The 24,529-nt window shown below is 35.0% G+C and overlaps 1 protein-coding gene across 5 annotated transcripts in view; it reads left to right on the top strand.

Moving 5' to 3' along the window:
• LOC116343545 overlaps positions 1 to 24,529 on the top strand; it is a 32,104-nt gene that overhangs the window by 5,208 nt on the left and 2,367 nt on the right. For all 5 annotated transcript variants that reach the window (XM_031771662.1, XM_031771665.1, XM_031771664.1 and 2 more), the window contains exons 2-6: positions 4,556 to 5,570; positions 7,195 to 7,239; positions 7,364 to 7,501; positions 19,096 to 19,275; positions 22,893 to 22,975. In XM_031771662.1, the coding sequence (XP_031627522.1) occupies positions 5,164 to 5,570; positions 7,195 to 7,239; positions 7,364 to 7,501; positions 19,096 to 19,275; positions 22,893 to 22,975 (853 nt within the window). In that variant the 5' untranslated portion in view covers positions 4,556 to 5,163. The remainder of the gene's footprint in view (positions 1 to 4,555; positions 5,571 to 7,194; positions 7,240 to 7,363; positions 7,502 to 19,095; positions 19,276 to 22,892; positions 22,976 to 24,529) is intronic.

Below are 24,529 nucleotides of genomic sequence, written 5' to 3'. Positions count from 1 at the left end.
AGAGAGAGAGAGAGAGAGAGAGAGAGAGAGAGAGAGAGAGAGAGAGAAAAAGAGCTATGCGATAAGCCCAAATCGAATCTCGTTAACATTGGCTTGCTAACGAGTTTTTTTCTTATTTAAGCAATAAATGAGCGAATTAATCAATTCACACCCAAAAAAACGACTGAAAACAGAGCCACTAAAGAGCTCGAAATTCGGATAGAAACTGCAAAAGGTCATTTATACGAAGATAATGGAGCGTCTTTTTTGGTTATAGTATGTTTTGTGAGCGGTGTATTTTTGTTGTAAAAAACAACAACAAGTTTTGCAGATATTAAACACAGGCCTCTGAATGACAGTTCATAGGCAGTAAACATGCGCAATGCACATCAGCTGTTGGCTCTGTTCTTTGCACAAAATTCAATGTGACGGCAAAATCAAGCGATTACTCAAATATAGATGCCATAAACTATACGCATCTCTCAGGCATTTATCTATTTCACTTACTCTCTCTCTCTCTCTCTCTCTCTCTCTCTCTCTCTTTTGCTTTGCTTTTCTTTGGTATGTTTGATTCGCAGAACGAAAAAAAAACCACATTCCGCATCTCAAATGTTTTCAATCACGTATTAAATTTACGTGCTACGCAATACATTTCGTTTTCGTCTCCACCGATCTTCTTCAGTTTTCGTAACCAAGACGCATTTTTTTCTAGCAGTACATTCGATAAATAGTGATTCAGTTTGGAATCGAAGCCACATCTGCTTCAAAATTTTATGATACACAAAAAGAACGAGAGAGAGAAAAAAAGTTCAAATTGTTTAAATGATGATGGATGGATTATTAATCTTTAATTTAGTTAAAGAGAATGAATAAAAGAAGTGGCAAAAGTGCAATTGGTTCCCATTTTTTCTCATCACTCTTTTCATAAGATGAATGGCGCATAATTTTGAAATTGCAAAATTTTCTTTGTCGTACTTGTCATGTTGTTGTTGTTTTTTTTGCGTTGAATAAATTCGATGGACGTAAACAAGTTGATGGGTGACACGATAACTGCAATGTTTTCGATCATTCCGAATTAAGTTCCATTCTGACAATATTCCATTCGAATGAAGTGTTCCGTTTTTTGTATATTCATCATCATTTTTATGTGGCTTGATCCCGTCTAAGTTTAATTCGTTCCACGCGAAAGTCCATTTTGACAGATGATACGACAGAGAAGTCTATAATGGGAGGATGAGTGCAATGACGAGAGAGATGTAAAAATAAAATCGAACAAACTAGAATGAATGAAAGCCAGCAAATGCATCAAATGAATGATAGTTCAATTATTTTGGCCTCACCACACACATACACGTAAATCGAAATGTGTGCTGCACACTACATCATTTGTTCATTCATTCGTTCGTATATTTAATGCGCAAGATGAGATCGAGTTTGTGATGATGATGATGATGATGATGTGCGAAAACATCGTTGAATTTTATAGCATTTCACATGAATTTTCACAAAGAACGAAAGAGAATCGTGCCGTAATCGCAAAGAACTAAAGCAAAAAATCTGTTCCGTGGTTTCTATTCCTTTTCAATTATTAAAAATTATTAGCTCATTTCCTTTTTTATGTGTGTTTCGAAGTTTTATGACAAGGTATTATCACATAAGTCTGTATGTCGATTGAACCGAACTGCTTGTGTTTGCACTGACTGCGTTTGTTTCTCTCATCTCTCTGCGGGCATTCGGTTACAATGGCGAACGGGATCAATCATATCAGCACATTGGACATAATATACCTAGAATTATTATAGAGTTACCATTCATTCCAATTTGCAAATAGATATCTTTTCTCGTCTATGTAAATTGCTCATTAAATTCATGCATGAGTTGATTCTTGTTACGGAACGGACGAGACGCTAACATTCATCCGTACATCACACGGTTTAGTCATTTGGCTCATCTGGCGCAACAACGTTGACGATGATCGATCTGGTTGGGAAAGTTTAAGATTGCTGGCGCAAGCAGTTTATCGACAATTTACAGATTGCAAATTGGAATATGGAAAAACTGTATTAAAAAAAAACCACCATCGTTTCAATGGAAAAGCCGCTCGAAATAGAAACTTTTTTTCTATTTGAAATTGGCTCATTCTGATTTTTCACATTTTATTTTATTATTGTTTTGCCATCTGCATTTCGAATTGTGTATTGCATTTTGGCATAGACACAGAGTGATCATATGCAAACTCATAAAATGCGCCTGTGGTAAATGGAAGAAATTACGTTCTTTTCGTCTGAAATCGCAAGATTTTAATGATTCGTTTTCCTCGTTCAGTTCAAGTGTCGATGAATCACAACGCCAATGCAATATGTTATTCAAACGGTTCATAGACGTTCGATATCTTATTTCGATGTTAATTGCTCTTTGTGTATCGCAATTTATTGCGTTTCTTCGAACGTAATTGATGAACAAGAAATGAATGCATATATTTTAAATAGACAGTGTTGATGCAATTCAATCATCGTTTCACACAAATCTTTCGCATCGAAATCAAATCACGACAAATAGATCAATGGGAGGCCGTCATAGCTGTCGATTTTTATTCGATATTACATTGCAATATTATACGATTAGTGCATGTATATTTAAAAATAAAGCTCATGCACAGTAGAAAGCTGCCTTGGCAGTGATTTATAGACGAGAATTTGCTATACTACGCAGTTTGTCTACCAATTGTATTTTTTTTTGTTTTGCTTCACTGTCCGTCGACTTTCTGCTGACTTTTTTTGTTTTGTTTGTTTATGTGTTCCTCATTTTCGGTTCTTTGTCGCCATTTCTGCAGTGAAATTTTAATAAACGCGTTCATGTTACCAGCGACAACTGTTCAGTAATTTGTCATAAAATATATTATAAATAGGTTTGACTTCAGTCTGGTCGATTGCATTGCAGTGCATAGACAGACCACAAATCGGGTATTATTATATAAGTCTCCCACAAGTATGTTTCACCTTACAAACCTATTACAATTTGAGCATAAAGCAAACGCAAGCAAATACCATTCGGAAATCATACAATATCTATAGTCCGATGCCAAAGACGTAGACGCGCGATTGAGGTGAAAGAAAAATCCAAAACTTAAAGTCTATTGAAGTGTGCATGTATGTATGTATATTATGATTGGAAAACCTAAATGGGAAATGAAATACACTTGAGAATTGTCCATGACCGCTCATATCATGGCGCGACAACAGGGAAGTTGAAATTTATACGCTAACGAACGTGCGCGCCTATTTCTAAAAATGGTAACAAGAAACGAACACGCAAAATAAAAATCCAACATAATATTATTGTTGTGAGCCGAATAGTCTCAGCTATGTCTCTCTCTTTCTCTTTCTCACTCTCTATCTCTGTGTGCTTGCATGTTCATACAAATTGTAAAGACTTATTTTACATTCAACGCTTCGCTTCAGTGAATAACAATAATTTTTATTAATATTTTTGCTCCATCACACTGACGATTGTGACTTTTATGGCCGTAACGGAAGTCATAGTCGACGATGATCGACGCTGTGCTACAACAAAATTCGTCTGATCGACCTTTTGGATTTAGTCAGTTGTTCGCGGTGCTCGATGAATAATTTACATCGAACTTCGACCAGAAGTAAAGCTGCTGTTTATTCGCAAATCAAGAAAAAAAAAATCAGCGAAAAATGACATCACACACACTTCACTGAAAGCAATTCTAAAACAATCGTTAAGTTTTCAAACTATATTAATATGGCCAAAAATGGTATAATGTAATTTGCGAATGTGAGTACGAGCGCGAGCTCACAAAACGAATGTACTCTCGACGATTGATCGTTTCAAGTGATTATATAAATGGTGTGTGAGCGCGCGCATAAGTTGAAATGTTAAACTCTTGAACAATGTTTAATCGTACATATTTGTTGTCATTGCTTAAATGGCTAAATGAGTGAATGGAGTACGGATCACCGAGCGCACACGGATCGAGTTGATCACAACGGAATAGCAATTTGATCACATCAACATCAACATAGTTTAACAGGCTTACGTATTTGCCGCGTACTCATTTAAGTGTGTTTATCGGCCGTTTTTATCTATATTCTGGTCGGCTTTTTTTTTTGCTGAAATTGTTTTTTGTTTCTTTGCCAGTCGAATCGAGTAGTATTTTGTTGTGTAATTATTCGCAGTCTGTTTAAATGATGAACTCAATAGAACGGACATAATCAAATCATTGTGTGTATGTGTTTCGTAGCCATATGGGGAAGCAAACATATTTCATGCACATTTATTTCAATTAACATTCCAAACATTTGGCCGAATTTCGATGTGCCACAACAGAGCGTACACGCTGTACACACAAATACGTATCACCATCGTTAATTGATTACGCATTTAGGTTTTTACATGCTCGTATGATGAGAGAGAGATTTATTTCATATTTGGTATGATATTTCGGCTAGTACTATTGATCATCGGTTGGAATTAAACCCATTGCTTTTTATGATTCATTTAAATTTGCTCATTGAGTACTTATATATTTTGTCATTTTTCTTTGTTTCAGATTTCCAAGAGAGAATCCGTGACGAGTGCAAGCGAGCAAAAATATTATACCGCACCCACATAAACACACGACATACATTTGGCAACAATCTGTCTGTCTCCCTCTATCTCCCCATCAACCGTTAGATGTAAACACACTCAACGAATTTCATTCTGTGCCATTTTAATAGTTTGTGCTCTGCGATATCAAGCGATCGATTTGAAACGCAACAGTCAAATCAAATATACGAGATAAAAAAAGAAATATTACGATACCAAAAATTGAAAAAGTGAAATAGTGACACTTTGATTCTGTGATTGTTTTATTTATCAGTGTTGAAAACAAAAACTTTTATCGAAAAACATTGAAAAGTGCTTAAATCTAGTGAACTCTGACCAAAATCGTGTTTAAAAAGACTTTTTTGTTCCACGACCACAGCTCAGTCCAAAATAAATAAATAGAAAAAAATTGAAAACCAAAAAAAGAAACAACCAAACCGATTCAACTCCGTTCCGTGACGTGCCGTGTCTGTGCGTTTTTCTTGGCTATGAATTGTTGTTTTGTTGTTTAGATTGTTTTTAATTTTTCGTCTTTCGTTTCGTTTTATTGTGTGAGAGTGTATTATTAATATGTTGTCGTATATGGTGCCTGTTGAAGATAAATCACCACCGCATAATTTGAAATTAGAATTAAATTTGGATCAAAGCGAAAATGCAAATCAAAATGGTAATAATAATGTGGCCGCTTCATCGTCATTGTCACCGTCAGCCAAAATTTTAAACTTTGAACGGCAACACCATTTTACCAGCGCATTAAAAAGTCCTCCAAAACCGAAAACCGAAGCAGCAGCACAACGTCCAAAAACTCTAGCGAAACCAAAACAACAAATTCACAATATGGATACAACAAATGGCCCCGCCGAAAGTACGAGCAGCATATTGGCAACGGCTTCCGTTAGCGGTGATCCATCGACTGACGATGGCAAAAAAGTTAAAATGGCTAAAATCGGAACCACAAAAACTGCAGCTTTGAAACGGTAATATGGATTTCATATCATTCTCTAATTTTTTCGTTTTACTTTCCATTTGCAAAACAAATTTCACAAATATAATTTACGTCACGCCGTCAAGTTGTGAACTGAACCATTCACGATATTTCGATTTGTTTTCTCTGTGTTTTTTTTTGCGATTTCAAAGCACGATTCTACGTGTACATATTTGAATGTCATGCACACATGTCAGACAATTGTAACAATTATTATGTAAGCAAAAATGAAGAAATGAAAAAGAGATAATAATTATACACGATCTGATGTACGATTTTCTGTTGAGCGATTGTATGCCAATGGAAACATGGTAATTGATTGTGTACACATTGTATGGCAAGCGGCAGTGCAACGACCACATCGCGCTTTCATTTCAATGCAGACACAAATGGACTGATTTTTCTTCGTCTTGCTTTTTTTTTCATTCAGACATTGTCTCTCTTCGGCCACTTTGCTCCGTTTATTTTCATTTGTATAAGAGTTTCAATGAAATTCCTGACATGCCACACCACCATTTTCATCAACGCTTTACTTTTATGTCAACGTCGCTTCAGTTTCCGCATTTACTTAACCATAAAAAAGTCGTGTCATTTCTTTTTTTTATCAAATGAAAATGTTGATTTACATAGAATTGTAAAAATTGAAATGTTTGAGCACGCAAAATGGTTCGGATGGTGTGAGTGAGTGTGTGTGCGGCCCACAATCAAGAAAGCCATCAAAGTCACTATAAATTTCATAATGTCGTTAATCGTTTGCAGCATCGTTTTTTTCTACATGCCAAATGGTCAACAATCAAGGGTATTCGAAGATAAATGTTTCCTGAATCCTCTCCGAATGAGATGACATTTAACTTTATTTTACGGCATCGTTTGGGACGCCAATTTTAACGTGGCCATTAAATCTAATTCGATACGATTCATATGGTTTTTTTAAGAGTATCGCCATAAACTCTCTGGATGTAAACATTTTACATGTTTTTTATGCCGAATAGAGCATGGGCTTGTTTTGAGAAAGAGAAACAATAAGAGTGAGAGTGGAATATGGAGTTAAAGACAAAGAGCGAGAGAAAATTTATTTCGTGAGAGACCGAAAAAAAGTTATTGAAAAATAAAGGTTAGAGTTCAACTGAATGTGTCAATATCACAAGATTTCATTGGCTTTGGCATTCATGGCTGAAAAAAAGAAACGAATTGCTTGAAAATTGAAAGCTTCAATATTGAAAGCGATAAACGAAAACTGTAAAATAACAATACTCACATCACTTAAAATGAATCGCATGTTCTTTACAACAGCGAATAGTATGTGTTTTCTTGTCTTCAATACCACATATGGTTCGATATGGTCGTTTGGCAGTTCGAGCAATATGGTATAATAGGTATTCAATTAATGAAATTAACAGCTTTCAACACTTTATTTACACATGGAACGAAAAATTAAATTCGCTATTTGTATGTTTGGAATTGTATGAATAGAATTTAAATCAATTAGCAAGTGTACAACGGTGTGTACATCATTCATTTGACGTTCTTTAGTCGGTTGTATCTTTTTTTCTAGCCGTATATATCGTAGGAAATAATAATTATTATTGATTTTGCATGTTTCTTTCCATTCACAGAGTATCATTTGGATCATCAAAAGGTTCTATGGTTGAAACATTGGTGTAAGTATAATATTTTACTATTTTTTTAAATGCATAGCGAAAAAATGAAATGTGTAGTATGATTGCACAGCAAAATGAATATTTTTCTCAATTAGTTTTTTAAAAAATTGTTTTTCTAAATTAGATTTGAAACGCCAACACCTCTCCTAGAGCAACAAGAGTTTGGTTTTCCGGCCGATAAGCCAGCAACACACGGTGCAGCCGGACATAGTAGCAATTCTTCGTCGGGTCTTGATGACAGTGGCATCGAACTTCAAGAGGAGTAAGTTCAATGGAATTATATAGATAGTGTAATTTACTTCATTCTGCATTGCATATGCGTTTTGTTCACGTACAATGTCGTGTGCGCGCGTCTTGCATTTAAAAAACTTCTACGTTCAAGAGAGCGTAATTTATTTAACGATAATTAATTATACATTGCGGTTGACATGTAGTAATTCGTTTGTTGATCGTACACACATTTTCTCGTGCACATAGTGGAGAAGCGTAACTTCTGAATGGAAAAAAGGAAAAATCCCGTAAAACAGTTTATCGCTGAGCAAATAATATTGGATATGTATTTTCGAAATTGAATATGTTATTTATTCTTGGAGAGGAAATGCGACACACATACACCGCCGAATGAAAGAAAGTTGAAAGAAAGAAAATTGTTTATAGAAGTCGGTTGTTGTTTCAAGCAACGCATAGCAACCTGTTTTGCTGTAATAATTAGGAAAATACACATCTGTTCCAATAATAATAATAACAGCAACAACAACAACAACAACAATTGAATATCGACAACGGAAAAAACAGCGTTGCCTTTATTCAAATATAAAATGCGGTTGGTATGCAAATCTCTTTTCTCCGTTGTGCCAATGAACACACAGCACAGTGCACATAAACAAATTCTATGTTCCAAACATTCTTGCCATTGCACATGCAATGGAGTAAAGAAACGAGCCATGAATGCAATTTGTTTATTAATATTTTTTTTCATATATAGTTTCTACATTCGTCGATTCAATGTGTTTGCCGAGCAATCGCACAAAATAATAATAATATGTTTTGTTAGTGCGTATTTTTACAGTCATGTTTGTTTTTAAAACGATTTCATTTGCGCAAAAAAAAATTATGAATAATATAAAAACAACACATTGAGCGCGTCTGAAAAGAAAACGAAAGAAAAAAACACTGATGATGAACAACTGCGTTTTCTCGGCGCGTTCAATCAAAACGTCTGCAAGTAGACGAAAAAAAAAAATTCTCCAACTATTAAAACCACAACGAATCTGCTTGTGTGAGAATTAAACGAAATGATTTGCTAAACAAAATTATGAGACGGTATATATGCTAACCGGCAAAAATATGAAACATAAGTTTCAGTTTTGCACATGAATATGCGAGAGCTATTCATAAATTAATTTATGAAGTAAAGAAAAAAATGAACGAACAAAATGAAAAGAAGCACAAAAAAAGAGCGAACTTATCGACTGGGAAAGAAAGAGAATAGAATGCGTCAGGCCGCCGTGGATAATTTGAGTGCTTGAGTGCATTTATGTGCACACGCATTGCACTTCAATGGCCGAACATATTGCTTGTGTAAATGAGATTATTGTTGTTCTCGTTGACGCATCGGCTGTCCCTCTTTGTGCATTTTTTTTTAAACTGTTATTTCTATTTTCAGGCTCTATGCGCTTCAATTCCGTATTCATAATCGGTAGGTCTGGCGCTATTGAAACCATTTTAAAACCATATAGTTATGGTGTGCGTATTTGTTGTGTGCAACAATAAAAACAATCTCGCCGATCGTGCGATCGATGAGGTTAATAGCAGCCCGTTTATATAATGCGTTTTGTTTTCGTTTCAAGTTTTCTGAACAGTAGCTGCGCCAACAAAGTTTATTACAAGCGTCAGAGCATCATTATTATGTTCTTAGCAATATGTTGGCCGCACCTCAGCAGACTCAATTATCCGAACCATATCATAAGTTCATCACAAACAAGTGTATTTCAAAAACCGATCAAAAATGTCTGCAAATCAAAATGCTCAAGACTCATTTCCAAGTAGGAAGAAAGAGAAAAAGGCCCAAAACAAAACATATTTTATAAAATATAATTTAAGAAGAGAGGCCATTCTCTGCGAGTCTATTAAAACTGTAGAAATAAGATCGGTACATAACGAAAGACGTTAATTCTATTCTATGCCATACAATTCATGCGGTATGTTGAACGTATGCAAACAAACAGGCAGTGTCTCAGTTCATTCAACTTGAAATTAGATTTCCCGTTTCGCTACATGGGTTTTCTCGCGGCATTTATAAGTGAGTACGTGGTTCGCGGTTTTTCTTATTCATTTTTTTTTTCATTTTGTGTGTGCTTTTCTTATGGTACAATATCGAAACAATTAACTTCGTCTGTGTGCCATTTTTTTCATTTGGATAAGCACCGTTCGTTGTTGCGCTGAAATAATGTCGTATTTCAATCTCGTGCGGTGCGAAAGAAAGAGACACATTTTGATGCATACGGCAATACGACAAGAACACATCAAACGGCAACAATTTATCAAGATAATCGAGCCACATAAATTCTACTCGGTATCACCTGATTTACTCACTCACTCACTAATTCTTCTCGGCTCGTCTTGTCTTGTCTTGTCTTGTCGACAAACAATCGCCGAACAAGAACAGAAAATAAGAACACAGGATGAAGAAACGGGAATAATAAATGGCTTTTGCAAATGATTGCTGTTGAATGTTTCGATGTCAGCAAATCGAAAGGCACGTATTCGATCTGAGTTTGAAACGGTGTGTTTTCATATTACAAACCAACTTTCAATAAGAAATCATCGCTAATTCAATAATTTATTGGAACACATTTCAAATTGGATTTGCGTTTGTTTCTTTTTTTCTCTAGACACTAACAAAGTTCCGAAATCGATCACACAATTTCATTTCTATAAAACGGTATAAAAAATATTGAAAACCATCTATTTTTTCAGCTGCTTCTATTATCTTTATGTTACGGTCATTGTGAAACCATTGAAAATGAAATAAACAGTTTTTATTGTGAATTTCAACATTATACTCAGAATGAGAACAAATTTCGGATTTTGCACTATATGATTCATTTATAGATCTAGAGTATACACTCTAATATTTGGATTAACGACCACATTTGAATGTCAAAAAAAAAAAAACACAGAGAGAGAACACAAAATACATCAAATATGCCGCGCACACATGTGATGATTCATTCTCTGTAAAAATGTGATCAAATTTTGTTTTATAACCATAGCAATTTGCTTAGGTTGCGATTTTTACTGTTCTCATTTCGGATGTCGTCAATACACTGGAAACATTAAATCGGCTTTATACGAGTGTTTGAGCTCATTGCGCATGAAATCTATTTAAAAAGAAACTACCAAAATCAGAATGTGTCATGGCATAAATCCCATTAATTTTGCTTAGCAGCTTATTTGTCTTTCTTTTTAAAAAGAAGAACAAAATAATTGCTCCATTTCGAATAATTAAGTTAATTACTAATTAGACTGTTCACTTGTATTTTATTAGAAAGCTAATCGAACAAAGGTCAATAGCGAATTGTTATTACCGATCACTGGCTCAGGACGTAATACATTTCGAATCAAATGATTGCATTTACATTGCAATTCACAGTGAAATGAAATGAATCAAAGCAAATGTATACGGTGCACATCAATTGATCGAACGAAAAACGAAATCAAAATGGCTAAAAATAGTTTACGTCAAAATATTTGCCGTGTGTTGTTGTTTTGCACATAACAAGCACGATTTGTTATCGCTGAAACTACGAGCAATGACTTGCAATGACATGAATGAAATTGAAACGTTGCCAACCATAGCAATCGCGGTTTTAACTTGTATTTGATTCGTATTTGAAAAAGCGCATGTGTGCGTGTGTTTGTGTTGATTGCATGCCAATTGTCTGGCTGGTTGTCAAATTGTCTCATTACATTTTTTGATTTCATGTTCAGGGAAAAATTGTATAATTTTCCCGACAGTTTTCAAATGTCAACACAAACACTAAAATAGCATCCATTCGGAAAATATTCGACCGCAACGGAAATGTGAGAAATTTTTTTATTTATTGAAATCGGGTAGAATAAATAGTTTACCCATATTCAAAATAAATCTATTTTTAGAATGAACATAAATTTCTTTGCAGTTGAACACATCAGCTCGATGAAAACTTGTTTTGTCATAGCTTAAAATTTATTCTATTTGCAATGGAATTTGTGAAGCAATGAAGAAGAATATGACGATAAAAATGACATTAATTAAATTAAACTTGGAACTGGAATTTGACATTCATGCATATTGATAAAAATGGATTCGAAAGTTGGTCAGTTTGAGATATTGATTCATGTCATTTAAATTGAGTTTGTTCTCTTTTTTTGCTACGACAGCATTGAATATTTAATGGAGATTTTCAATCACGACTTCGGATTCAAATTTAGAACTATTCATTTAAAAGTAATGAAATTGAATCGATTAAATTTATCATTCAACGCATATTAAATGTCAAAAGTGCCTAAGAGGGCAGATAAATCGAATTGGCGACTCATTCACTATAAATATAGAATTTAATACTGTTTGTCAACTTCGAATGGTGTAATCTGCTGGAAAATAAGCTTTACAAACACCGCCAAGTCGATTGGGATGGGTGTGATAATGTTAATTTTGTACTCATAACTGTACCGTAATATATCAGGTATAATTGAACAGCGCGCTATCTAATTGACATGGTATTTTAAAAATGCGCATTTCGCAATTGCTCAACGAACAAAGTAAATATTAGAAAAAGTATCGAAAAGACTCGTCTTATTTGCCAAGATTTACTGTTCTTAGAGAGACTCTTACAGTTTTTTTGACGAGAATTTTAATTAGAGTTCAGTTGTGTTCTTTCAAACGTTAAGTAATCACAATGTAAACAAATCGGTCTTCGTCATTTATAATAGATGAATCAGACAATTTATTGTTGATAAAGAAATTTATTGAGTGAAAATCAAAGTGGCATTGAATCCAGAGCTCGCCTCAACTAACTTTAGGTTAGTCATATAATGAAATAAACTTAGAAAATATTTGAAATTGATGGATTGAACGTTTCTAATCTCAGCCACATTCCATCCATTTTTCCCGCTAGATTTCAATATAGCATACTTTGAATATGCTTTCACGGGTTAATAAATGAAATCGGAATTTTTGTTACAATTTTTTTTGCTGTGTGTATGTAAACTTCGACGAGAAAAACTTTTTTTCTTTCATTTCGCACGAAGAATGAAATTCCACCAGGTCTATCGACCGGCTTCTTTTCTATTCCACATTAGAAAAAAAACCACATAGTTTTCCAACATTCATTTGAGCTTTCTTCATCACAGAGAATAAATTGTACAATTTTAATGAGTTTTTTTTCTTCTTTCTTCTTGCATTTCATTTTGCTTTGGCATTTTCTGTTTATCTTTTTTTTTTCGTTCGTGTTGCCGCGATTAGTTCAGTACAAAAGCGTAATCGAACTTGTTTCGTTTGGCAAGTTTATGATTTCCTTTCAATAAAATTTATGAAAGAAAATTACCTGTTCAACAAAAGGTTGAGGTAATTTCTGTTTTTAGTTCACATTACGATTTCACTCGTGTAAAAAAAAATTGACAGCGTTGACGATGACGACAACATGACCCTGAAACTGAACCAAACTGGATAAGACAATACGAACTAAAATTAAAATAACGGATTTGCATTTTTATTTTCCGTCTTTTTTTTCCACCATTTAATTTGGAGTGAAGTTAAGATTCGCGCGCGAGAAAACAAAAAAAGGCATTCACAAAATGCATTTAAAAAATTGCATTGTTCAAGTCTCTGAGTCGTATACAAATCCACATTTGCATTGTACAATGAGTCGATGGGGGGAACACGACAAATCTGCCACTTCAAATCCCTCACTGCAAATGAATCGGTGTTAAGTGCATTGAGTGAGAGATAGGAAAATAACGCTATCATGTGATTAATGAAAATCCACTTTTTATTCATTGCATGCAAAACAAAAAGAAAGAGAGAAGAATTACATGAGCAGCACGAAGAGACATTCAATTGCGTTCATTCTAATATTCATTCTGCTTTGGTTGCTTTCGCGTTTCGTGTTGATTTTTCAGTTTTTTTTTTCAAAAATGACATCATTTTCTCTCACTGGCCGTGTATTCCATTTTGCATGCGAACGACAGGAGAATAAAAAAAAGCGTTCTAAATGTATTCAATATTGTATTCATATGAGAATTGTGACCACATTCATACGGTGAGCGCGCGAATATATCGCTTACACAATATATATATGTGGTATATGTGTGTTTTGTTTATTTATTTCCATTTGGTTCTTTGGCATTCTTTTTTTGCTACGTAACGTAAATAAAGCCTGTTTGTCTCTCGTTTCGGCTAATTCAAACTGGTTGTTGTGCGTATTGGCTTTATTATGAAAAGAGGGATATCTCATTGAGTTCAGCCGTGTGTGAGCTCATAAGACGTAATAACCTGAACTACCGTACGAATATTGAATATTAAATTTGGGTTGCTTTGGCCTGTGTGTATTCTTGTCTGTCAATATTGGCGTGATGAAGCATGTGTGTCGGTGTGTAATATATGGGATTTAATGTGGTTTGACTGACTGGGCTAGGACGAAGATAAGGTGAAACGAATGGCATGCATTTCAAAACATACAATGTGCCTTGAAAAGTATGTACCGAGAAACAAGTCTGCTGACTAAAGCAAAATACACCGCACCTTGTGAGCGCCGCACAATATTTACATTTTACAAATGGATCTGGGATATACACGTTTGTTTAATTGATAGTTTCAATGTTGCGTAATCTTTGTGTTTGTTTGTGTTCGACTAAATTTGATACGATTGCGTGTGTGCCTTTTTTTTCGTAGCTATTCAACCAAATGAACATAAATTAAACTCTCTTTCCTTCTCTCTTCATTTCTCTGTTCGTTTGTTCATTGAAAATAATTTAGCTTCACAGACGATAGAATTGAAATGGTATCTAATTTCTTAGCAGCCCCCATCAATTGCATTTGTCGTTATCATTTTAGCATTTTAATGAGACATGATGAACTTTATGACCCGATTGCAAAAGAATGCGCATAATTTAATTGAAAGACATAGAAAAAAGCCAGCGGAAAGAAATATTAAATTTTTAAATAATCGCTCCGCGAAAAAAAAATCTTAAAATGGCCACCATTCTAAAGGAAAATCCATATGTTTTCACATTGATTGTGTTGGATGATGGACACATGGAAACTGTGTCTGTTCGATCATGTAATGCGTGTGTACATGTGCAATATGCATACTAAACGGATTGTATTTTTTGCGCTAATATTGAAAACTGAAAGTCAACTGTTGCCTCGTTTTTCATTTTATCTTATTTGCACATGCATACTCTCTTCACACACACACACAAGCACGGCAACCGATATGACCATGTGCAAAACGCACGCTCGTCGAACTGCGACGACGTCATGTATGCGTATGGAATTTGGTAGCGTGTTGTTGCGATGTCAATATTTACGACTTTGGCCATTAATTTATTCCTGAAGGGCTCATTTAACGACGATGGCAATGTTGTTGATGAAAAGCGAATTTTTGTGTCATGGCTATTAGCTGCGATAGCATTTGTCAACATTTATATAATATACGCAACGAAATCTATAATACCCAAAAATAAAAACAAGTTAATCAATTTGATTTAAGACTTTGAATCACGAAACCGCGCATTGTGTCTCGGCACGAAGAAAAGTCAATAGGGAAAGAAAACACATCATGCGAGCTATTGTGTAACTGTATTAGTTTGCTACCAACGGATGCGAATGGTTAGTCGTGCGCCTTATGCTTCACTGTTGTGTGTTTATGTGGCAGCGAGCGCTTTAGAATTGTTCTATTCACATTCTGACTTCGTTGGCACGAACGCGTTTTATGTATATATTTTAGAGTGTACGGCGCTCACACATTGATGGCGGAATGCGCGGTGTGCGTGTTTTTCCCATGTGTTTACGTTATTGTTGGTTGCATCTCTTTCTCTATCTGAGTCTATCTTCTCGTGGTTTCGGAGTCGCGCCGTTGTACCGCGTATACTGATCGAAAAAATTGGCAGGTTTGTGGTTACATTGTTGTATTTCGCATCAGTAGTGTGCGTTTGAACACAGGCGAGTAACGATCGGTACGTTTTGTTATTACCCCGTTCAACTGTCAAAAATCATTCGTGAGATAGTGTTTGTAATTCAATTTCTCGCACGCGGATAATTTCAATTGCGCAAGTCTATTTTCTGCGACGCGCGTTTCATATTATACATATTGCACTCCGAAACTCACACTCTGAATTCATTTTCTTTTTCGTTCAATTTCATATACGAATTCCATTCTCTCGTCATTGCATTCTCGCTCAGTTGCTCTCGCTATATGTAGTTTTCGTTCGATATTTTTTTTTTCGTTGTTTTGTATTCTGCATTTAGTGTGTGATGTTACTCTCCTATAAATAAAACGAAGTGTGGCTTATAAATGTTTGAACCGCGCTCGACAAATTTATACTATATGTAGATACAATTATTATATGGTTTTGTTTGTTTTGTGTATACACCAATTCTTCGAGTTCGTCGAGTGGAATCAAGCAAAAGAACGAAGTGAGTTGTTGTTGTTGTTAATGTGTTAGTTTTTTTTAACAGCAATTTAATTTATTTGCTGCTTTGTTACTTCAATATTTACGTATAGACAACGCGATTCTCGCAGCCGAAAACAGAATAGCACTTTTAGTTGTAATATCTTTCGGGCACAATTGAGTGTGTATGTGGTGAAAGCAAAATAGCTCAATTGCAATTGACCAAACAAACGAATTTTCTCAAAACAATACAGATTCTGAATTCTTTTCATCGACCGTACGAATAATTACAATCGCCTTAAACGCTTTAACTTAACGGTTCATTTCGTTTCTTTCGTGTCGATTCATTCGTATTTGCAAAGAGAAAACCATTGCATGTGATTAAGTTTTGTGGTGTGTATTTGTTTATTGTAGATATCGAATTAAATTTTATATTCAATCATCGGGATAAAAACGTGGCCGATTCGAAACAATCAACGTAATTAGTTTTAATCAAAGGCAAGTTCATCATAAAATACATTTCTCTTTCTCTCTCTTGACCGTTGGTCTCTTTTTATTCCGTGTTATTTTGTAATTCTATTACGTATCTAGAACGCATAAAAAGAAGGGAATTGAATTGAGTATAAACTCATTTCAAAAGCGAACAAACCCATCTGTCCAACGTATTCGCACAAGCGGAAAGGTCAAAGCGAGAATACTTTTGAATCTCCATACACTGGCGGAATACAAATTGTCAAATGAGTTACCAAAATAAACAAACAATATTCGATTCATCTGAAATCCGCTTGAAATTGTAAATATGTTTACAATAAGCGAACCTAAAAAAATTCGGCGTCAGAACAAATACACAAAACGCGATTGAAGAAGCAACAATGTCGAAAAAAGTTCGAAATTTTTTCAAGGTCATGCACATATTTGACACTGTTTTCGTGTACGTGTACTTAACCATTTGATGCAGTTAGTTTGCGGCTCCATATATATATATTTCGATGACTCTGCAACAAGCTGCGATGCAATCAGATTGGTTTTCACATTTCCATCTGGAGCAAAGTAAAGCAACGCTAAGAATGAAATCAGAGCCCATTGTTACTGGTAGTTTTTAATCAAATCAAAACTATTTCTAGCATTGTACGGTGCCAAGTTAGAGAATTGGTATGGTGACGAAAAATTAAAATCATTTTGTATTCGAATGGTTTTCTGCACATGCACACAATACACACAATTAATGTGTGTACATTGATGAAAAAGTGTGCTTGCGATATGCCATTTTATGCGGCTTCATTGTTCTCGAATCGATTCAAAAAAGGGATGATGACTCATTCACCGTCAGATAGGGTGTTTGTTCGTATAACCCTCACTGCCTTACTTCATGCAATGACTTCCATGTAGGCGCCAAGGCATGACATTTACCTCATTCATACGCATACTCAAACATTTATTCCGTTGACATCGAACAATACATTCGTGAAAACGGTAATAATCACAAGAATAATGGTATTGAAACGCCTCAATGAAACCATATGAATTGAATTTTTTTTTTTCGTATACAAAATTATTGTCATTCGATGCCAATTTTTTTTGTACTCGTAAATTGAATGTGTAACTTTTTCTGTTCCACACTTGAAAGTTTCGTGTTCACTTGTTTCCCGTTGCTTGTGTACATGATTGGCATCGAATGATAGCGAGCCAAAATAAAAAAAAAACAACTGATTTTACAATATTTCTATTAAAACAGAGATAACGGCAAAGATATTGTTGAGTGAATATGTATATGTCTGCGGTTGATTCCAGTTTTCGAATAACCAATGAAAAAACCACAATTTCATGACAAAAAAAAATATAGATTCAAACTCGTTTCGCTTTTTGACCATATCAGTTACACATATTTCGATAGAATGGGTGGTGGCCGATCGCTAAAATGTGACATGTTTTCACTTTTGCGACAGTTTGCAATTTTATCTGATTATGGTTTGATGTTTTCGAGATAAAAAACAAATGCGGCAAACCATTTGATTTGGTCAAATGGAAAACAAATCAAATTGAAGTGGTTCAGTTGAGCATCTAATGATCAACTAGTTGGTCGTTTTGCGAGGTATTTTCGTTATTCAATTCGAAAATAGACCGAGAGTATTTTTATAATCACATTGCTCAAGTGGCCAGACTGTGGTGTGACGTCAGTAGTTTGGCATTTTGTTCAATAATAATTCACGTGTTTGATAAATCGCCAGCAACTAAATGTAGTTTTTTGTTCGTTTCGAAAAAAAAAACACGAAACGTTTTGCAAAAAAAAAAGAATAATAAAATTAAATTGTCAAGAATTCTGGAGCCACTTTTGACGTTTTCAAGTGGATTCCGTTTTCAAAAGCAGAATTCCAATTGCTTGCCGTTAGACATATAGCCACATGAATTTTGAGTAATTTGATTGCTTCTGTGAAAAACTATTTTGCATAATAATTATTGTAACCGAATGACCGGAGCACGAGCCTCAGTAATTCATATGAATATGATGTGCATCATTCGTTGATACAGAATATTCAATTTATTGTTGTTTGACCGTGTTTGAATGGCCGAACCGAGGAATTGTGTCGATTTCTATATTTTTAGATAAGTTTTCTATTAAAATTTTGAATTACATCACGTTCGGTGAGCGAATGAGCGCACGCTTTAACTGAAATGACATCGTGGCTTCATCGAACGGGATTTGTTTTTGTCTTCGACAAAACGTGTCTTTAATAATAATTATAAGCGAAGCTCGGAATTATTCAATTATTATTATGATTGATTGAAAACAACAAACATGCACATCGGCACAGCTAAAGAGAGACAGATGTATTTGCAATCATTCTTGCCGGCAGAGTTATTTTGAATTTGGAATTCACTTGAAGCATTTTTCGAATTGAGATTCAAGTGCAAATGTTTTCAATATATGTTCGGAGGGAGAAGGGAGCACACAAATTGTTGATCGTTAAATTGAATTCACCCATGACGTCTAACTGTGATAGATGTTCATTTGAAAAGAACGTGCACACTCATATCAATATTGAATTAGAAGTTTTTTTTATTGATGTTCCTTCTTTCAATCATTCTAAGCTGTATACGCGCCATAAATCATATTTGCCAACCGTATTTGCATTCATTTTTTCAAAGAGTGGGAATAATAAATTTCTTTTATTCATTTTCTTTATTCCGGCTTTGCAGATTAGAACGTTCCAAAGTGCGAGTAACATTCTTTCAGAGTGATAAACCACAACTAATCAGTCCTCCGGAGCCACAGCATTCAGATTACTTCAGCACCGATCCAAATAGTATATTGGTTAATTTTAGCGACGAAATGGCATCACAAGCAGCATTACCGCCAAACTATAATAGGCAAATCAGGTGAGTCTAGTCGACAAGTAAATAAAAATTATAGACGAAAAATTATATGCGACTAGGACAAAGTAGCGGATTAAAGCATAGATTTTTTTGTCTTGACATTTTATTACAATGGAATGCACTTGATCAAAACAATTAAGCAGCATTCTTACACGCAACTGACTGTGAAAAAAAAGAGTGAAAAAGGGCGAAAGAGAACGGGCGACAAGTGAATGTTTGAACACGCAATCGTTTTTCGCCGTTTCCAAAAAAAAATATGTATTGTTTATACATACAAGAGTGACCGGTACACTGGAAAAGCTATGTTAATTGTAAAATCGATAGTTGCTTAATGAGAATAATATGTCGTAAGTTACGACTCGTAACTTAATGGGTCAGTGAAAGTTGAGGGAAAAAAGTCACCGAGAAACAATGCAATGGAATGTCATGATAATTTTTATGTGACGCGCAATAGAACACAAATACTTGTATTACATCCATAAAGTACGTGGTTTACAATTTTCGATTTCTTTTGCCCGCTGTGAATGCATGTATATTTGAATGGCGGTCGTTAAAAAGGATGCAAAGCATAATATATTCTACGAATGAAGACATAAAAGTGCACACGCCATTCAATTTTCTAGAGTACATAGCATGAATCGTGCATGTACATAATACACACATTGTATGTAGCTAACTAATTCATCGAAAATGCTCTTTCGTTTTAAAAGAAATGCGAATGAATTTTGAAAGTTGATCCATAATGTAAAGTGATAAAAGTTGGCAAACAGAAAAAGCTTTTTTTTCGGGTTCGACCAGAATCCATTAACAGTGTTTGCGAAGATCTCGCCTTAATGATGAAGAAAGACTGATTTGATCTATTTGCCTAGAGAAAGAGAAAGGTGCAGAATGTTCTATTATGGATCGATGACATCATTTTGCAACGCATTCATCGGTTGTTGGATGCTTGCCAACTGATGATAAACCGATGAATATGTGATTTGTAAATGTCGAATGGCAAAAGAGTAACCGCACACTCTCATATTCATATACAAACACATAAAAGCACACAGAAAATAATTTACTTTCCCGCAAGAGTTGATTTCTCATTAAGGCGATTGCCTTTCTTCTACATATGGTAGCGGTTCATTGCTCTTTATGAGCATCGTTAAAATTTCATGAAACTATATCTAGCAAAGGAAAATATGTGATTTGCCGCCAACAATAACCATTGAACGATATCACATATTTGCAATGCATACCGCTTCGGCTCTAAAATTATGTTTGCATTTGCAAATGCACCTGCATACACATATATCCGCATACCGTATATACAATCGACTAAGATGAGTGTGTCAGTTGTTCGTTGGCATCGTACATCGTTCTACACTTTTCCACATAACGTCATCGTCCAATCGTCGTTTGAACCAATTCAAGTGTCAAGCTTTGAATAGTCTGCATCATCGGCACATTTTGTTTGCTTTTTCTGTGAAAATTGAAAAGAATTTCGGTTATGAGCAATGAATCGTTTCACAAGTTGTTCTATAGATGGATTCACATTCCCGCTTTTGTCGAGTTTTGAGTATGTTTATATATGAATGGAATGTAGATGTGGATCATTGTGAGCAAAATGTATACGCACAAAATGAGAGCGAGAACGAAAATTATTGCATGTGCGCCGAGCGCGCACGTCAAAAATAGAATTCAACTACAAACAAAATCCAAATACACCACACAATCACACACACTCCCTTTTCGTTCACTTGTTCACTCGCTCTTTCTCTCTGCGGCTATGTTCGATTCCCTTCAGTCCGCTCCACACACATACATATACAAAATCTCCATGATAAGTGAATGTAAATTTGTTTTGGTTGTTCCGATTTTGTTGGGAATGTGTTCTCTTTCACTGTTCTCTGCTCTTCGGCTCGATGTTCACTCTGATGTTGCTCTGCTCCTCCTTTTCCGATAGTTTTCATGCGTTCTAGGATGTGTTTTTCATTCGCTTTTTCTCCGCAGTTAGTATGCCCGATGTAAACGAATACATAACTTGTGCTCAAATTTGCTCGCCGTTTATTTTGTTTTGATTTCTTCAACTTTTTTGAAAGTCACAATAACCTTACGGTTTGGTTTTAAAAGTGTTGACACTTTATTTGGTGTTGAATAAAATCGTGTACGCTCTTTGGCAGTTTGTTTGGCATCATGCTCTTCCCACAGAAAAATATAAATGGCAAAAAAAATTAAATGAGCATTCGCATTCACATTCGCATTAGTAACAAACCTATTCAGAAAATAGAGAGGAGTTCAAGCATCACAAACAATTGGAATCGCAATAAATACACGAAAAAAAAAGTCGGGAAGTGAAAAAAAACGACCGTAGAGAAAAAAAATCATCATCATCAACATCGAATGTGTTGTGTGTGAGCGTTTCGTATATTTTTGTGGTTGTAGCTAGTTGCGGCGGACAGTAACAATTACGATTGCCAACATCACACAGATCCGATATTAGTTATTTCACGACAGCCATTCGATAATAACGCGAGTTTGCTAAAAAAAAGTTTTTACTCTCGCACGGTCTAGCTTGATGTTTTTTTTTTACAAACGACAACAACAACAAATTAATACATACACAACAATATTCAATGACTGATTAGATATAATACAAGTGCTTTTAGCGCGCTCAAAATACAGAGCAAGTGAGCGAGAGTTTGCGATACGTGTATTTTCACTTGTAGCTCAAAACACGGTGTACAGTGTGTTGGAATGTTCAGCAGTAGCAGCAACACCAACCAGAATAATATACAAATATTATACCGTGTGGCATCGATTTAATCAATTTCAATATTATTTAAGTTTATTATGTTTCACGCAGTACAGCACAAAAAATGACGTAATGCGACCGTCGACTTAAATATAGTTGAAAAATATTAGACGAGAAAACCAATCGAAATATCCACAGAGATAGAGCGAGAGAGAGAAAGGGAGCGAGAGAAAGAGAGAGCAGCGAATAGCACACATCGCGAATAAAAAACAACAGCATAACAGACACATATTCGACGTTTCAAACCATTTTTAACTATTGTGATTGCTCAGGAAAGGTTCAGTGAAAATTTACTGTTCGTTATTGAAGGTTGCTAACTGGCAACTGTGCGCCGCGCTTCTCATACATATTTTTTTTGTCGATTGTGTTTTTCTTCGTAGAACGTGTGTTCAATAAAACACATTGTGAGAGAATTTTTAACGTCAGTCAATATACATATTTACCAATTCGAAACGAAACAATACAACAACAAAAAAAAAAACATTTTTCCAAAGTCAAGAGCAAATTGCGAGTAATTCTATTTGAAAATTGTTTTGAAAAGAATTCCCGTTAATAACCGAAATTATGGTCGTCGAAACAAATATAAATAGTCATCGTGGAACTTTGTTCTACTCATTTGAAGTTCCAAAAGACCAGAATCTACTGGCTGGTTTCAAACGACACTATAGGTAGCGTGATTACTTATTCAAAATTATAATCATAAATGTTGAGAATGTGTTCGCTTTTATTCTTTTATTGATTCGCAAATAGATTTTTATGAATATTTTCCAAAGTAGCAGTGAGAAATTACAATTATTAATGTACATTTTTTTGCTTCTTTCAGCACGGAGTCAGGATGGGACAATCCATTCCGACCTGGTGGCGATTTATCGAGAGAAGCCGATGAAATTGTGAACATGATAAAAGGTACGTGGCCATTTTTCGTTCATTGTTTTCATGAGTTAGTTTTTGTTCCGGAAAGTGAAAGTAAGAGATGTTTATCGAAAACAATGGACGAAATACAAACGATTCAACCCAACTCCGATAAAATCGATCGTTTTGAAATGGTTTAATGGTATCTAAAACAAAATCTAGTATCTATACACGTTTGTCATTCAAATGGAAATGAGATAGATACAAAAAGGCAAGCATTGAATGAGAAAAAAATCAGTGTCACCCATGTGAAATGATGTAATGCAACGAAAATTAATTGCATACAATTACCCACAATCGTCGTCGACCAAATCGCGACATTTTTTTTAAATATGTTCACCTTCAATACAGGTCAGGACGAGCACAAAAATCAAACACAACACCACATAGCACACGTTCCAAACATATATTATTATTCGTTTTTATTGGCGATAAATGTGAACATGAGTCGCGATCAAAGCATCACATCATTTGTGTGCGCTTTAGGTCGAACGAAAAATAACATATTGAATCATTGGAGCGCGCTCATTTCTCAATTTCAATATGGGAATATGTAAATGTTGGCTGCTGCTGCTTTTGCTTTAATGGAATGATTTTGTTGATTTGTCACTGACGAACAAAACGATCGGGTTTATTTGAAATATATAATTTGCGAACGAATAGTCGGCAACACCGCGAACATAGTGTGTGGTTTGTATTGATTTGATCGTGTGTGACGGGGTCAACTGAATTATTCAATGCTTGATAAATAGACATTTTACCATATTTATTGCGCACCGAGATCACCAAAGACACGAATGCTGACCGTTGCCGTCACAACAATGAATCCTGCATGCCGCTCCGTTTGTGCATCGCATCAGATTTATTTTTGTCCCAACGATGTTTCCTCGTTAAATCTTTTGTTATTCAATATGTCCGGCTTTTTCTAGTGTTTTCGTGGGCATTACAAAACATTCTGGGGTGGCAGTTTTTCATCTTTTCGAAACGCTTCGCCAAACAAACGATGATTATTATTTTGCCCATCAAAATCGTTCAGATTTTATTTACATTGTTGGCATTGACAATTCACTGGTGAGGCGAGTTTGTTTTTGTTATTTGAGTGTGCATTGTTTATTCGCTGAATTGAACCGAAATAAACACCATATTACAATAAAAGGTCAATATTGAATAGGAACTGCAATGTTTACAAATAAGCTTTTCAACCGATCAAAACCGATATAGTGTTGGAGTTTTTGTTTCTCTCTCTTATCTAAAATTGATCATAAGCAGCGTAATAGCGCCACACTCTGTCACACACGATTGTTAAAGACTTATAGTTAAATATATCCTGTTGACTGTTGATTATAATCATTAGATTCGTTTCGCTCGATTAAATTATTACACATCATATTGTTCAAATACTTTGTATTATTTATTATGAAGTGTGTGTGCATGTGTCTGTAGGCACGATTTATATTTGCATATGATGAAAGCGAGATCATGGCAATTATTGTGTTTTTGCTAATGCAATATTAATTGCTCGGCGGCACGATAATATTTTTTTTTTTT

This window comes from Contarinia nasturtii, unplaced genomic scaffold (assembly GCF_009176525.2).
Source record: "Contarinia nasturtii isolate CC-2019 unplaced genomic scaffold, AAFC_CNas_1.1 Cnas_scaffold_1037, whole genome shotgun sequence".
Classification (NCBI taxonomy): Eukaryota; Metazoa; Arthropoda; class Insecta; order Diptera; family Cecidomyiidae; genus Contarinia; species Contarinia nasturtii.
This window is presented reverse-complemented; position numbering and strand designations above follow the sequence as displayed.